The sequence below is a fragment of the Amblyomma americanum genome, chromosome 1, assembly GCF_052857255.1.
Source record: "Amblyomma americanum isolate KBUSLIRL-KWMA chromosome 1, ASM5285725v1, whole genome shotgun sequence".
Lineage (NCBI taxonomy): Eukaryota > Metazoa > Arthropoda > Arachnida > Ixodida > Ixodidae > Amblyomma > Amblyomma americanum.
Genome location: NC_135497.1, coordinates 147,330,675 through 147,346,907, shown reverse-complemented (window position 1 = coordinate 147,346,907; position 16,233 = coordinate 147,330,675). Strand labels below are relative to the sequence as shown.

Sequence of the window (16,233 nt, the reverse complement as noted above, 5' to 3'; positions counted from 1 at the left end):
AAACCGAAACTGGTGGCAAAATATGGCTTATGGTTAATTAGTCACACTGAGTCCTTATTAATGCTGTTTTTCATGAATGCTATGCCTTGTCTGTAAGGGTTTTCCAAGGCAAGCACTGGCACGTGAAAACTTTCTCATACCTGTTTAAAAGCATCTAATCCCCTGCTTTAGCTCAGCCCAACCACTGCAATCAAAAACTAAAACCTTGAGAACAGTATCTTTATAATGCTTGAAATGAATGAAATGGGGGCAGAAGTGGTTGCATGACCATAGCCAGTCATGCCAGAGTGTGTCAGATCACAGTGTATTGTAAGGCAGTGCATTATAAGTGCTGTCAGTGGCAATGATCCCACGGCTTGTGTGTGAGTGTCAGTGGGTCCGCATGAATTTGTTCTGATCTCTAGTACCTGGATGCTGTTGGATGCATGAGGCGACAAGTGGTGGTCTTGTCTGTAGTGGCTGTCTTTGCAGTGTGCACAATGAGCTTGTGGTAGAGTTCATTATGTACACCCATAGTTGAAGGAATTCAGTAAGGAAGATTCTGCATGTTGCATGCTGTCACCATGCAGAGAGGTTGAGCACTTTACAGGTTAATTTTTAAAGACATCATTGTGAACACAAGTGATTCCTTACGACCTTGTTGTGCATTAATATGTCTTGGCTTCACAATTTACCTGTTTGGGAATTTTTCGTATCAACATGGCATAGTTTGGCAGGCACACTCATGAGTGCACTCGTTTCCGCTTACTCTCATCCACATTTGTCACTGAGCTAGTGCATGTCAGTGTAATCGGATGATAGTGTGCTTGAGTACGAGTTGATGCAAGTGTGAGTGAGTGAGTGGGTGGATGAGAAAAATATTTGTGAGTATGAGTAAGCCTCCTCTCATGGTGCTGAGGTATTTATTTCGGCATACGGCACTAGCCTTTCAAGAGGCTGTGGCATGGTTTGAGACACAATACACATCTCATACACAATGACCGGTCACAAGTTCACAAAGAATCATGAAGAGGAAAACGGTATGCAGTTACAACTTGCATAAATAAAAAACAATAAAAAGCGTACACTGAAAAAACATTCTTCAATGTCATGGTGACTATTTGAAATGCACAAGTTAGTTTGGATAGGGCTTGGTTTCTGCGGTTAGTTCTTTATTCGGTGATGCCATTGTGATGCTGGGCTTGCTTAACCCCTACCGGGCTTGGGTGAGCCAGGCTCGTCATAAGCCAGCTGTCATTTCTGGCTCATGACAAGTACAGCTTGTGTGTTTTGCGGCATGCTGTGTCCAGTCTGAGGCAAGTAGGGCTTCTCAAGAGCATTTTTTGGTTTGCCTACAGATGGCAGCACGTGTACTAAGTCACCACTTTGGTACCATCTGCGAAAAAAAAAATGCGTCCAATAATGGGTTAACAGGTACCTCTTGAATTTACACTGAAGTGAAGCCACTCAGTGAGTAGCAGGCATTAAAATAGAAATAGTCTTTAGTTATTAGCTGAAAATATCATTCGAGAATGGGTTCAAGATATGTGCTAGTTACACTGTGACGACTCGGGTTTTTGCATTTGCAGGCATTTTCTTGGAAGTGCCATTTTGGGTAGAAATCTAGTTTTAACGTGTTTTTTTTATGAAACCTCCTTACGGTAATTAAATATCTCCTCACGTAGTAATTGGATTAAACCTGATTCTACTCATAAACTAAGGGCTCTATTCATAGGATAGCAATGCGTGATTCCAATTCACGAGCCTCCAGCTGAATGCCAGGGGTAAATCGGAGCCTGCCTTGGTGCAGAGTAATGCGGCTTATTGCGTGCATCTGTGTTCATTGCCTCTGTGCAAAACCAATGTTGTAATGAGAAAAGGTTACTTGCCCCTTTTTGTTCTGTGATGAGCTCTGTTGACCCATTGTATCCCAGTGGCTGTGCATGTATTCAGAAAATATGAACAGATTACTGTTCGTATAGCACTGACTTAGAAGCAGTATTTTAAACTTATTTCACAGCTTCACTTGTGCTATATGATCAGTAATTTGGTAATACTTTCTGGCCACATATGTGGCCGCTATGATACAAAGGATTAATGTGGGTGGTCTTTTAAACACATGCTTTTGTTAAAATGTGGGGTTGCTGAAGAAAATTATATGCAGAAAGGTTCATATGAGCATAATGTGCCTTTTCACCTGGTGGTAATGAACAGAATTGAAAGAGAATATGTCCTTTACATTAGGTTTTGCTTTATGTTATATGCAATGAATGACACTAATATTTTCTCTGCTGGGAAATTTGAATGGCCTAGGTTTATTTTTCAATGCTAGTCTTGGTTACTAGTATAGTTTTTTTAACCATGTGTGGTATGTTCCGAAGTCATCTGCTCCAAGGTGTGCATGAACAAAATGATAACATCCTGCTTCCATCAGTGGACTGATCAAGTAAAAGGCTGGGCTAGTTTAGTTGCTGCATTGTTGAACTAATTGGCACAAGTGGGTGACACTTCAGAAAGACTGGACAAAATGCTGACTTATAAATGTTTTTCTTTTTTTGTTTATGTCCACCTTCTTTGAGGGACGGGGTTATGAAATTAAGATGATGAAACACAAAGCTAATTGCATGTTCAGTGGGGCAGGGAAGTACTAGTTTGTAACCACTTCGGTTTGATGCATGTGCTGACATTATGAGCTTTAGCGTGGCCTGTCAAGGAAAATGGAGAACCACTGACACAGTCTTGCTTTACTGCCATCACAGGTTTTCAAGCTTCTTTTTGATACCAGTGTTGGAATATTGAAACAGTGTGCACACAGGCATTTGTTTCCATGGCAGGTTGAATTTCCTGGGTGCATTTCTTGCGATTATCTCTGATTTCTACTTGTTGTCACATAAATGTGTCCCTGTGTTTCTCACGTGTTGCATACTTCTTTGTATTTTTACACTGTGCTCCAATTCTTGGTTACCTTTCTCCTCTGTCTAATTCACTTTGTTTGCACACAATCTTTGCTTTACTTGGGCAGAAAATGGGATGTCATATTGCTCGCTGTCTCTATCCAACTTCACAAGATGGTTTCACTGACCATGGTTTCACTGACTTCTCATTCTCGCATTATTTCCATCCTTATGTTTACCTTTACCCACTTGTTATTGCTGATGTATATGGAAGCAACCCCTCCTCTGCTAGTTGCTATTTTGAAGCTTAAAAATTTAGTTTTATGCTTAGAGTGCTTTTTAAAAAACATAATAGGTATACTATCATAATTACTTCCTTTACTAGCTTAGTGTGGCTAGATTTGTTTCAAAGAAGGAGTCTTTTTTTTCTTTTGTTTGCTGGATTCAGCATGCATGGACATTTATTATTTTTTCCTTTCCAGGGAACGGCTTCAAATATGTTGAAGTGCATTGAAGACCAGTGTCCGACTATAATGTCTGATGAGGTATGTAATGCTGCTGGTGCTATTGGGTGCCTGAAGCCTTTGTGCATGTTTTTTGCAGATGTTACTGCAGTTGGTTTGTGCATTTGTTAGAACTGGATACACTTACTTTTAGCTCTTAAATTCAAATTTGTTTGTTCATATTTATTACATGCTGCAATGATAGAATTTGTTCATGGAGAGCCTAGTGTCTAGGCCAATTTTTATGTCGGTAGGATTAAAAAATTTGCGACATTGTAATGCAATGTAATAATGCCATTAGCTATGTAACCTTCCCATTCTTTTAGTTGGGACTTTTTCATTAAATGAAGGAAGTTCCGTAAGGTACTGCAAATACATATGAATGTTTTCTGCTGGCCTTTGATTGTAGCTTTTTGACGTCATTTGCAACTCTCCTTTGCTAACATTATCTCCACTTGAGCATTTTTTTTTCTCACATTCACTCGCAGGTACTCTGCTATCAAGCAGTTGTCTACATATTGATATGATGAAAGTGCAGTGAATTACACAAATTGAACACGGTAGTGATAACATTGCTTCCTGTGTAGGAATAATGGACTTTTCTGAATGTACAGGCAATTTATGCGTAGTACCATCATGCAACTTTTGTGTGAGAAAAAAAATTATGGCTTTGGCTTATCTTTTCTTATATTTGAAAGGATATTAAAGGCACAGCGACGAGAACTCTATCAATATTTTTTTGTTGGCAAAAGCTGATAGTTCGGTATTTCATGGCTTGTTGCCGCTTATCCGGGAGCGAAAGATGCATTTATTTTAAAGAAATTTGGATTCAAAGTTGAAATCAAGTTTTTCCCGCTCTCCGATTCAAACTTGGCACACTTTTACGACGTCACGGTGTCGTCTTATGACGTCATAGGACGGAGTGACATGAAACGTGACGTAAACACAGACTCCGTGATTTCTGGCGGCTAGCGGTGCGGACTAGCAGCAGCCGAAATGAAAGCTGCCGCCGCCGCACGTTGAAGGCATCTGTTGAGGGTCGCTACTGTCCCTTCGTTTACGTTTGCACCGGCGTCTCGCCAGTGTTACGATCGATCCCGTTCCCGAACCTGCCAATGAATTTGTCGCAAAAACTCCGGCCTGCATTTCAGCGACCTCAGCCCCACAGAGCGTGCGATGCTTTTGAGAGGGCACGGTTAGTTTAGGTTCCTCCTCCCCAGTAAGCAGTCGTTGCTAATTAAATATCTTAACCCCAGTGCGGGGAGTCGCGAGGGGCGAGGACAAGGTGTGCACGTCGCGCCCATCGGAGGCTGGCGGAGGCTTTGGGGCCAATGGATTGGGATTCCTTGAAAGGCGCTGTTGCACGGTGCATCAGGTGTCATCGAGGAGGTTTCTCAGGGTTGCAAGGGCCAGGTTATTATTTTTTTTTTTTGCCACAAAGAACTGATGGGTGATCAAGGGCGCTCTCGGTTGAAGTTGGCGACTTGAAAGTAAAACCAACGCACGACACTTCAACGGGTTCCACGTGTTTCCGGAGGTACGGGGTCCACTCGCTCGGGCTCTCTCGCCCACTTGCATGTACCTTCAGATGTGTACAGTGAATGAATTAAATTAGCCGTGAGCTCGAAGAGAACAGCTCCGCCCACCTGCCGAAACTATTGAATGGAGCCGCAAACAAGCAAGTTGGAGAAGAGCGGAGTCACGGTCTCTGCAGTTTCCAAATCTCTTTTAAAGCGAAACCTTTACTGGCCGCGAACTTGCGATTTCGCCGTGGCGATGCTCCGACGAGGCCCATAACTTCACAATGCGCGCCTCGCCGCGGAGCCGAACCGGTCTGGCCGGGCCAACGACGGATGGCACACTTGGCGCAAAATAGAGACGTGCTCCTAGTCTCCGCCAGTGCGGCCAGAGTGCGCCGAAGCCGCCATACACGTTGGCGGCCAAGCTCAGTTGGAGTATAGAGGGTCTCACTATGGCTGACGATACGTCGCTGTGCAGCGTGCGCGTTAACGCCGGAGTATAAACGCGTCTTCACAGAGCGTGCGCTTAACCGCTAACCAACGTATTCGGTGGCGGCATCTATGGGAGCCACTGAAACCTCCCGCACACTCATTGAATAAAGAAAAAAAAAACCTGTGCCGAGGCTCGGAATCGAACCAGGGCCTTTGTCGTTTGAGGCGGAGACGCTACCACTCCGCTACGACGGCTCAAGCTTTAACCATGAATTAAGGCGCATCTAGTGAATGCACTCTTCCGATGCAGAAGTCTCCGTGCTTTCGGTACGTATATCCTGGCCTAACAGAGCTAGGCCATCAGCAATTTTTCTTAACTGCCTTGTACCTTGTCTCCCGTCCCTAATAAACGATTTCCGTTAAGTAGTTCGAAGTTGACTGGCGCAGCCGGGAACGTTTCGCCGGGCAAGCGTACGAAGACACAAGTGCTCTTTATACTGCGAACTGCCTTGCACGATCACTGACCATCGTGCCATCATAGTTTTTCGACCGTGGCGATCATCTGACTAGCCTTAACAGGCTCCTTCAAAGGTTAACTAGCACTTGAAGCGGCACTTGGAGTTCCTCTGCTGTTCGGCACTTGTAAATTGAGGCGCGTCAAAAACAAAACCACGGGGCACTCAAAGCTCATAGACTCGAAGCGCCATAACAAACCGAAACTCTCCTGGCCTCCTGTGGCACCACCAAGCATCGGTTTTCGTTGCTTCCAACATTCAGGTTGTCTTTTGTCTGTCTTCCTTGTGTCATAAAAGTGCACTATTGGTTTCAAAACAAAACTTACTTCAATAGTGAACCGCGCAACCTTCCTTTGTCAGCCCCAGAGATTCGTGGCATCTATGGAATAAGGAAAATTTCTGCAAGGTGGCGTCTCTTGTCCTGTGACGTCTTCACGCTTGTACTTGTGAGATTGGCCTGTGGTGGCGATACCTGTATTTTGGTTCTTGCTATTTTTACAAGAGCTTTGTTTTCAGTAAGAGTGGCGTTTTTGTGATCAGGAGCTGGTATTCTAACGACACAAGCCTACTTCAGTTTCTCCTCAGTGTCCCTTTAAAGGCAAACATTGAGTCTGAGTACAGTGGCCGATTACCTGGGAACTCTTCCTGCATTTTTTCTACTCGGAAATTACTTGCAGTGGAAAAAGATAGCACGTGAAGGCCCCAGCTGTGCTCCCTCATTCGAATTCCTGTCGCAAGATGGTACTGTCTTGTTTGACAGAGTTGACATTGACAGAATTGTGCTGAGAGAAAGAAGTCAAGGAGTTGTACCTGATTGTTATCTTTAAAGGGTGTTCAACTGATGTTATTTTGAACTATTACCTCTGATGTCACCTCTGTGTTACCCCCATATACGTTACCTCTGGTGTTGCCTCTAATGTCAGAGTGCATTGATGCACAGCTGTATGAAATTGAGCTGGCATGCTGTGTCTCTTTATTAGCGTTTTAGGACCACTTTTTTGGGGTGCGCCCAGATTTCTTACATTATTCAGTACTTTTAAATCACAGGGCAGTTTTTCCATTTTTGATTCAACTTGTGGGCAGTGGTGTTAAAAATATCTCTTTCCTTACCGTGGGGAAATGACAGTTTTTGTAGGTTTCAGTTGCTTTTTTTTCCTACAAAAACTATTGTATTTACAATTTAATGTGAAATACATGAAAACAAAGCTAAATAAGTATGCTTTTTAGGCATATAAATTGAATAATGAATTGCGCAATAATGACTTGCAAAAGGTTCCGAAATCGGAGCGCGAATTTATCGTTAAAGGGCTTACGATGCTCAGTGAGTGTGGCAAGGAAAAAGTTAAAAAATGCTGTTGCTTGTAGTGTTTCATATTAACGTAATTTTTTGGCATACTAACGCTCTTTTTCAGTAAAATTCTGATGGAGGTGAAATACAAGATATGCCTGTGGGCTGTGCAATTTCAGTGCATGTTAAGAACCCCAGGTGACATAAATTGACATGGTGCCCCCCTTCTTGGCACCCCTCAATTTGAAATTTTATTTTTTTTTAATAAAAGGCACTTATCATTACGTTTATATCAGAATGTTAATCTATAAACTTAATATGGAATTTACCTTGAATACCCGTTTGAAGCGTCTAATTAGGCAGCTGTCTCAGCCTTCTCAGGTTGGCTCATTCATGAGAGTGGTTGGTCAAATGTCATACGTCATGTTAAAGTTGTTACGTATTTGTTAAAATTTCTACTTATATTATGGATACAGTGATTTAGAGAAGTTTACTTTTGATTTATTGTTTGCATTTTCAGGACATAGTACCTTCATTGGTGCACCTACCACTGTTTGCTGCTTGCAGTAAAAAGCTGTCCTTGAGGGGCATACTCTACACTTAGCCACAATGCTTAGTAGTCACTGCAGTCTGAGAAAAAAATGTGACTTGAAAAATCATTACAAGTCCTTGCTTTTTTGCTATATGGCACCTTGAACAGTGTAAAATGTCTCTTTTTATGCTGGTAAATAACGATGGATAAATTTACTTCAACTAAACTTGTTTGCACTTATCAGAAAGTTCGAAAGGAGATTGAAGACATCTGTCGGAGCCGGCAGCATTTCCCCCAAGAAGTGCTACAGCGAGCTATACAGGACCAGGCTGGCACTGACATTCTTAACCGCATCAGGTAATTCTGGTAGCACGCCCCTCTCTTTTTGTTGAGTTTGCATATGTTCAGTGGAACTCTAACTTTATTTTAAAAAATTATTTGTTACAATTCCCAATTGTTGGTGCGTTTCACGTATATGATAATAATTGAGTCTAAAAATAAATAATGTTGTGTAAGGCCAGTACGCATGCAAAGGCCCTGATGCCACAAAGACAAAATACTGTAGAGAGCTTTCTTTAAAGGGAGGAGTGCTAGATGTGGTTTTTAATTTCTTATTCCCCAAAAGCTTGATAATGAAACTTTTGAAAGCTTGAAATGCCTAGGTTAGTAAGACTTGTCTGTGGCACAGAAAAGGTTAAGCCTTAAATGTACACCCTCCCAGTTTCTTTAGCCATATTGTGTTTGTCATTTGACCAGTTGGGCAGCACCGCTTCACGCATCTTGTAAGTGAAACATGCGAGGGTTCATGCGTGCATACAAAGCCTTGTCACAATAAAATGTCATTTGCTACACTCTTCCTTTGAGCATTACACTCTGACTGCTGCTTTCATTGAAGCATGTGCCACAAATTCTCGTAATCTAAAGATATGCATTTCCTTTTCGGGGGCACACATCACAGAGTTTTGATGGGACACTTCAATGACATATGATAGCTGTAATGAGCATTTAATAGTAAAATGTGTAATTATAAGCCAAGTAAAATTTATTAAATAGTGAATCTGCTTAAGCATGAGCAGCAGTTGGCATCAGGTGGAATTTAGTAATAGCTAAGCAGCAACCAAGGTAAGAGTACAATACAGTAGAACCACATTCTGGCGTACCCCTTGGGACTGCGTAAAAATTTTGCTTGCATAAGCAACTGCACCGTAAGTGGGCACTAAATACATGAGGTTTAATAGAAGCAGACAGAGTAGGGGGGATTCATGCGACTACGTTCGAAGGGGAATTACCGCTTAAGCGAGTCCACCTGAATGAAGTTTACAGTAACATGAAGGTAGTTAATAGGAATTACTTTTTAGTTGATGGCTGTTAGTTCATAGTTAGTTCATAGTTAGTTCATAGCTAAACAACTGCCGAAACGGACTGTGTTACCGTCACCCACAATGTTGCTTTTATAGCTTGTATGTGCATCAGAAAATACTAATGTGTGAGTAGCTATGTTGGTTGGATTGAATAAAGATACTGCAGAAAAACCTGCAGAAAATTTTTTTACTTTTGTTGTAACAGCTAACTACTAGTTGCAAATTCAGAACTGAAGGTAGCAGCTGTGTTGGGTCTTTTGCCGCGATTACTTCCATTGTTGGCATTTCTCAGTATATTAGGGTCAAAATATTTAAGGCCTGTGCAGCTTGCTATCTTCGACAGTCCATGAAGGGTACATCATGGATGAATAGGCATGTGTCATGCTGAAGAGAAGATTATAGCAGATGACACTCTGACTGGAGAACTGATTTATTTGCTTTCAAGAGTCATCTTGAGGCAAGCTCTGCCACGGTGCCTCAGTGGCTTTTTACGTTTGGTTGCTCTTCTCAAGGTTGCTAGTTCAATCGCAGCTGCGGCAGCTGTACTGTGCAATGTCAGCACACATTAAAGAACACCAGGTGATCTTAATTAATCTGGAGCCCTCCACTGTGACGTCCTTATAGGCCATGTGTCAATTTTGGCTGGCAAACCCCACAATTTATAATTTTTTATGTCTTGACTGCCTAGCCATCTGACAGTCGTGCAAGACACTGTTTTATAATTAGAACACTATAGTACTCTATTGTTATTGGATTCCAAAGTGAAACTTTCATATCTGATAACTCGTAAAACGCAGTGGAAAAGCCTCATGAAATGCAAAATTATATTTCAAAAAAAAAAAAAGCTTCTTAATTTTAGGTCACCTGCTTAAATGCTTGGATGAAATTATTTATTAAAAATGTTCATCTTGCAAGTCTGTTTTGCTGTTCACACTTATTTTTTTTTTTTTTACAGCAGTCATTGTATCATCTTAAATCTCTTGTGCTGCTTTTCAACTTTTGTCTGAAATTTTTTTGTGGTTACATCTGTCTCGTTGATTTCTGACTTCATTTTATTCCTTTTCTTTTTTCTTGTAGTGAAATTAATCTGACAATAGCTGCTCATGTGTCCGACCGTATTGTGGATGAAGTAATTGAGAGTTTGCCCCGTAGTCATCGTGATTTGGTAAGTTCAGTTTTTAATAAATGTGCAGGGCCAGTAATGCAGGGGGCTGATTATTGCTGCAGTTGTATTTTTGTTTCAATCATTTTTTCTTTGTTCAGAGGATATAATTAACTGGCATTTATTTGGTGACAAGACTTTGCTTTGTTTTGTACAAATGTTAATCTTCTGCAGTGGTTTTTAAAATTTTGTGGGTTTAGTAAAGGCATTTTAATGCATTTATTAGGGTGGAATGTTAGTAGAATGCCACAATGTTTCAGAAATCAGTTTTACTTTGTGTATAAAGGCAGGTTTGGCAGACTTTAATGACTCAGGAAATTGTGGTAATCCACAAATCTGAACAAATTTGTGGGATGAAATTAAACTCTCATACTTAGAGCATGACATCATTTTTAGCTAAGTGCACTACAGCTTTGGTTACACTATTGTTATGTTAGTCAGGTGTAATATGTTTGTTTCGGAAAACTCATCATTCTCCATGTGCAGCAGTGAATTCAAAACACCTTGTTGTAGGGCTGCATTGTTACAGGTTTCTGAGGACAAGAGTAGCTCTGCCGGCACCATTTTCAGTGTAGTGTGAGTTAATAAACTCATTTTTCTCAATTGCAGGTGGAGAAACTCAATCGCCAGCGTAGCTCTACCCCAGATGTCCTTCGTAGTGGTTTGCGGCCAGATAGTCACAGTGGGGACACCCACTGTGATCAGGATAGTGTCAGTGAAAGCTCTGACTCACCGCTGGTAAGTTTGATGGTGCTGTCTTGACCAGGCATGGCTGCTCTTTACTGCAGCAGAAAAGCCCAATTAGAGGCAGCTTTTGTGAGCACTGAGCTACCCCTGTTCATACGTTGTGTGATGGTCGGCAACTTTGGGTACGTTCAGCATGAGGCCCTTGATGGAGACGCCTCTGATGGCTTGTCTTTAAAGGTGGACCAAAGGGATTTGCCCAGGTCTGGCCGCTTTGGTGGCGGAGCGTCTTGACCACAGGTGCTTTATTTCTCTCTTTCTCTTTCTCCTTCTTACGCTTGCCACATTTTTTTTTCTCCTCATTAATAACACTTTTTCCAGTGCCCACAATACACTTGCATATTCCTGATCCTTTTGTTCCTACCTTGTTTATGTTCTTTAGTGTGGTGATCCTGTCCTGCTTGCTGTGTTTTGTCCAGAAAATTCTTTTTGCGTGTTCATGTGCTACGCGTGTAAGGTGAGATGTGCCAAGCTGCTTTTTGGTGCCAGCCTACTCTTAGAACCTTGGAGTTGTGGGCGGGGCTTGTTTGTAATGTTTAAGGTGCGAATATTGTAAGGGGCTTTGATGGCCAGCAGCTAATGGGGTAACTTCTTTAGCTTCTGGAGGTGGTTTTTTTTTTTTACATTTTAATTACCGTATAGTTCCAAATGAAGAGTGAGCAGGACAAGTGAGGTGGGAGCACAGAACTATTAGCTGCTTGAGAGGAAATGCAGGCGAGGACCTTTAACATTTCCAAAGCACGTCGTTCATTCCTTTGAAGCGAAAATCAACTGCTCTAGTATTCAATCCCCCTCACCTAAGGTCAGTTTGTTTTTCTTTTAAGGTTTCAGTTGTCTTGACACATATCATTTGGCACTTGCAGCAGCATGCTTATCAATTCACATACCATATTTACTGGCATGATTTGCGCACTTTTTTTAAAATTAAGGCTTCAAAAATGGGTGTGCAAATTACGCGAGGATTTCGTAAGTACATCCTAAAAAATTTCTACAAGGTTGTAACACGCAATATACACCGTGTGCTGCCGCCTGTGTGTCAACCCCCCAACTCGCACCCCCTCGCTGGCCAGAAAAAAATTTACTCAAAATATAGGACACATACCCCCTCCTGCCTCACCCCATGTTATGTAGTTTCCCGCAGGATGGCATGATGGCACATGCGCAGCTCCAACCAATAAACACGCTACGAGACAATTGCAAAGTCAGAAGCCAGGGGCCAAAGGGAGAGGCAATAAACTGGTGCCCACGCATGTGGCCCGGCTGACTAGCAGCAAACCAAACAGAAAAAGGTTTGTTAGTTTCAGATTCTGGCACATGCCAGCGGTTACCGGAAGTTTGCTCTTGCAACTGTTCATCCAGGAAAGTGACCACCAGCACGAGTGAGCTGAGTAACTGGCACACAATTCGCCCCCTCGCCACTCATACCTTCCGTAGCCGCGCATGACGATTCGGCTGCACTGTTCTTTCCAAGCCTGCCTTGCACGCACCCGCATGCACGCTGGCGGTCTGGTGCAGCACGGAGCATAAAATGTGCGAGTAAAAGTTTTCTTTGGAAGCGTGGCTAACAAATTAGGGGTGCGCAAATTACGCGGGTAAATACAGTATTTCACTCAGTTTTTTGCATATCTGTGCTCGCTTTTTACGAATATGCAGTTAAATATTATTTTGCACTCACTTTCTTTTGTAAACCTCCTTGTCATTACAATTTTGTTAGTTTTATTCATTAAACCTATAAATTCTTAAAAATTACATTTCGCAATGGATGAAAAGTGTTATGCAGCAGGGGGCTATGTTGATCTCAAAATTTTATGCATATAATGTTTCTTGTGCATTCTAGGTGGTTTATTGATGCTTTACTTAAACCATGTGCCATAATAGAGTTGACGTCAGTGAATTAACCCTGGTTAATTCGGTTTTCCACTTATTTGATTTGCCAAAAGTTCGCGCTTTCTAGATGCCACGTCTTTCATTATTCTGCTTCTGGAAATTATATTATCAAATAATTTGGCCTCAACTGACTTCTCTTGGGAGTGCTACAGTCACATAAATGTGGCTGCTGCACTGTTGGATGCGAAACAGACCTGCCAGTTTGCAGCTAAAATAGCTGCAGTAGAACCTCGATGATACGAACGTGGTTGGTACGGGTTTTGGGATGACACGAATTCAAATTCCCTGGTCGGAGTGCATTGTGTTACAATGTGCAGAATATTTCGTGTTCCGAACACTCTCCCACAAATTCCCTGGTCGGAGTGCATTGTGTTACGATGTGCAGAATATTTTGTGTTCCGAACACTCTCCCACACCATTACGGATGATTCGAACTCATGAACCATGACTACGTCTTGAGCAGTAAGTGCTGCTGGTACATCGCCAACGCCGCAATCACTAGTCATGCGGAACTCACCAGGAGATGTGCGGGCACGTGGCTCACACATTGTTGACACTGCGAGTTTGGGTGCGTGGTCCATGCATTGCTCACATCACGTTCTCCAGTCACACTGTATGCACTGCAAGTACTAAGCTGTGGCTGCCACGGCCTGTAAATAAATCCCGCCAGCCATGAACACATTTGCGTGAATGCATTTCCCATGCTTCTGCATACCGATTTTGTTTGTTTTGGATGATACGAAATTTCAGATATACAATTATTCTTTGCGACCTGTGAAATTCATATCATTGGGGTTCTACTCTAGTACAATAAAACGGAAACAGGTTGTGTAACTGAACCCGATTGGCTGCTTCATCTGACTCCTAATTTCAGTAAGTGTGTTCAGGAGGGAGCTTTTTCAACAAAAACATGCATGACACCGAGACAATGTCCACAGCAGCGGCCACGTTTCCTGTAGTGGTATGGGGGGGGGGATGGTTCAAAGCCACCTTTTCAAGCTGCCGCGGCTGCGGAGCTTTGTTTGTAGCTTGAACTGTCCCACCTTTTCTCTAACTGTATACCCACCGTAAAAGGGTTGTGGAAGGCAACTCTGTTGAAGAAATTTTATTGTTTTCTCATCCAAAGCGTACTGCTTGAAATTTATAGGTGCATTATGTATTTGGCAAGATGGCAATTAAGCTGTATATATCTATTAATAAATGCATGGAAAGAGTATGATGAAATAAAATTATTTTGTTGATAATGCCTTCCATAAACTTTTAACAGTGGAGTACATGTGAAAAATTGGTGGCATGCCACATACGTTCACCATTCATCAAACCGTTTTCATCTCCTGCTGCTGTCATCTGCTCTGCTCATGTGGTGTCGCTTGTCACACTGTTCACTGATGGCTCAAGTACACAAAGGGGAGAAGGTGTTACACAGGCAAAAAAAAATTTTCTTTACTTTTGACCTCCATTCTTTTCTGGCTGAGTACAAATTAATTAGCAAACAAATTCTTAACATGCGCAGTACTCTCCTGCCTTAGAAAAAATCTTATTTCTGTGGGAGCTACGCTTACTACTGCTGACAGTGCATTGCCATCATTTTCATTGCGGCCTTTGATGTAGACGCAGAATGTACCATCTGTTGCAAAAGTTTACAGTCCACCATGCTGTCTGGATGAATGGCGCGATGGGCTGTAAACTTTTGCAACAGACGTGCAGTACAACACGCCATGGGCTTCACTGTAGTCGTGCGATCATGCTACATGGTTCAACCTTGCCACGCGTATGGTGCATGACTTTTAAGTGTGGCCACGAAGTACAATAGACAGGAGCACCAACACTGTTGATAAGAGTGGATGAGCGGTGCTTCATTGGAGAAAGCTTGGTGGCAGCTGATAGATGGCGTCTGGATTGGGTCTTTGGGACAACAGAGTGGTGCCCACTTGTTACAAATGAGCTAGCCAACTCGTCGTCATCATTGGCCCTGGTAGAGTGCTCCTGCCTTGCTGTCTCCTGGAGGTTCCAGGCAGTCCTACACTACACTAGCCTAGTCAGTGGTGCATTTCGGGTAAGAGTCGCTAATCACTGCTGCGCATGCGCCGCAACCATGGCAACGAGTTGCACCGAGCCATAGGTGTTCTGTCACACACGGTCACCGCCGCTTTTCCGCCGCCATCTTTCGCCAGCTGCGCCAGCTCATGACGTCTTCTGCCTCCTCGTCGTGTGTAACAGCTGTGCTGCACAGCGGAGCGCGTTGCACTCGCTTGCGGGAACACCTTGGGAGAAGAAGCTGCTAGTTAGCAGAACAAGCTAAATGTAGCTTTCGCTACGCATATCCGGACTTAACCGAGTTGAGCCGCCATCATTTTTTTTCCTCCGTTTGCAAGTGTGCGCATGCATTAAATTTTGTCATCTGCTTGTTGCAACTCCACTATCACGTTGTGCTGGCTCTGGGATCTATCTGCACGCTTCACATGTAAACAACACATTTTGCATCTGTTCATTCTGTTCTTCCAGTCTTGTTTTGTGTGGTGTTTCATTAAAAGCCATTTAAACTGGCACAATAGCTACGGTCTCGCTCCAACTCTTGCACTTTAGGGCAGTTGAGGCCGACCAGGAGTTGAAGCTCTCGCAGGAAGCGATTAGAAGGTGACACGCAGGAAATTTCAATATTACCACAGCTTATGATGCAGCTTTTCATCATTTCTCGTTGCGGGCTGTTCGCCCTGGCATTTTGCTTCACGTCAGTGTTGACAGGTGACGCATTGATGTGGTCATGCCTGTGAGGAGGGTAGGGAAAATAGGAAAAGCCTGCACAAAGGCATATTGGTGAGCTAAGGGAGAGAGTATAGTGCGACACTGTGTGCATAACATCGGTGAGGCATTATTGCACCTGCCGAATGCATTAAGGTATGCCAGGGTTAGCACTCCTGTCTGTTTTACGTTGTGGGTGTTACTGAAAGAGAATAAAAATGGCCAAATGACCAAAGTGCTAGCTAGCAACACACGGAGCAATGCAGGGCATCAGTGTGGCTTTGGTTTCATATGGTGGCACAAGAATCTCATTTACTTTGGCAGTATAGTACAATAGTGTGACATAATGTTCACAGTGATTATGAGTGACCATGTGACAAAATCATCACAAAGCGAGCAAGGTAGGGAAAACCTCAGGGTGCTTTCAACCGTTTCGACAAGAGGACTTGTCTTCGTACTATTTTCACTGCTATTATTTTCACTGGTACTGTTTTCACTGTTATTTTCACTGCTGGTCATACTATTTTGTCTTTGACAAAATAGTAGTATGACTAGCAGTGACGACAGCGGAATGGACTTTACTGAGATATGCCTTTTGTGGATTGGCACAGCAGTGGTGGCCACTAGATTTAACTGTAGCAAGTTCATTTTGTGTGAGGTAATAGCTGAAGAGG

The 16,233-nt window shown here is 42.7% G+C and overlaps 1 protein-coding gene across 7 annotated transcripts in view; it reads left to right on the top strand.

The window, feature by feature from the left end:
- LRR (capping protein regulator and myosin 1 linker 1 leucine rich repeat protein) overlaps nt 1-16,233 on the top strand; it is a 105,309-nt gene that overhangs the window by 46,965 nt on the left and 42,111 nt on the right. For all 7 annotated transcript variants that reach the window (XM_077647230.1, XM_077647234.1, XM_077647231.1 and 4 more), the window contains 4 exons: nt 3,356-3,418; nt 7,908-8,020; nt 10,102-10,189; nt 10,796-10,924. In XM_077647230.1, coding sequence (XP_077503356.1) covers nt 3,356-3,418; nt 7,908-8,020; nt 10,102-10,189; nt 10,796-10,924 — 393 coding nt within the window. The remainder of the gene's footprint in view (nt 1-3,355; nt 3,419-7,907; nt 8,021-10,101; nt 10,190-10,795; nt 10,925-16,233) is intronic.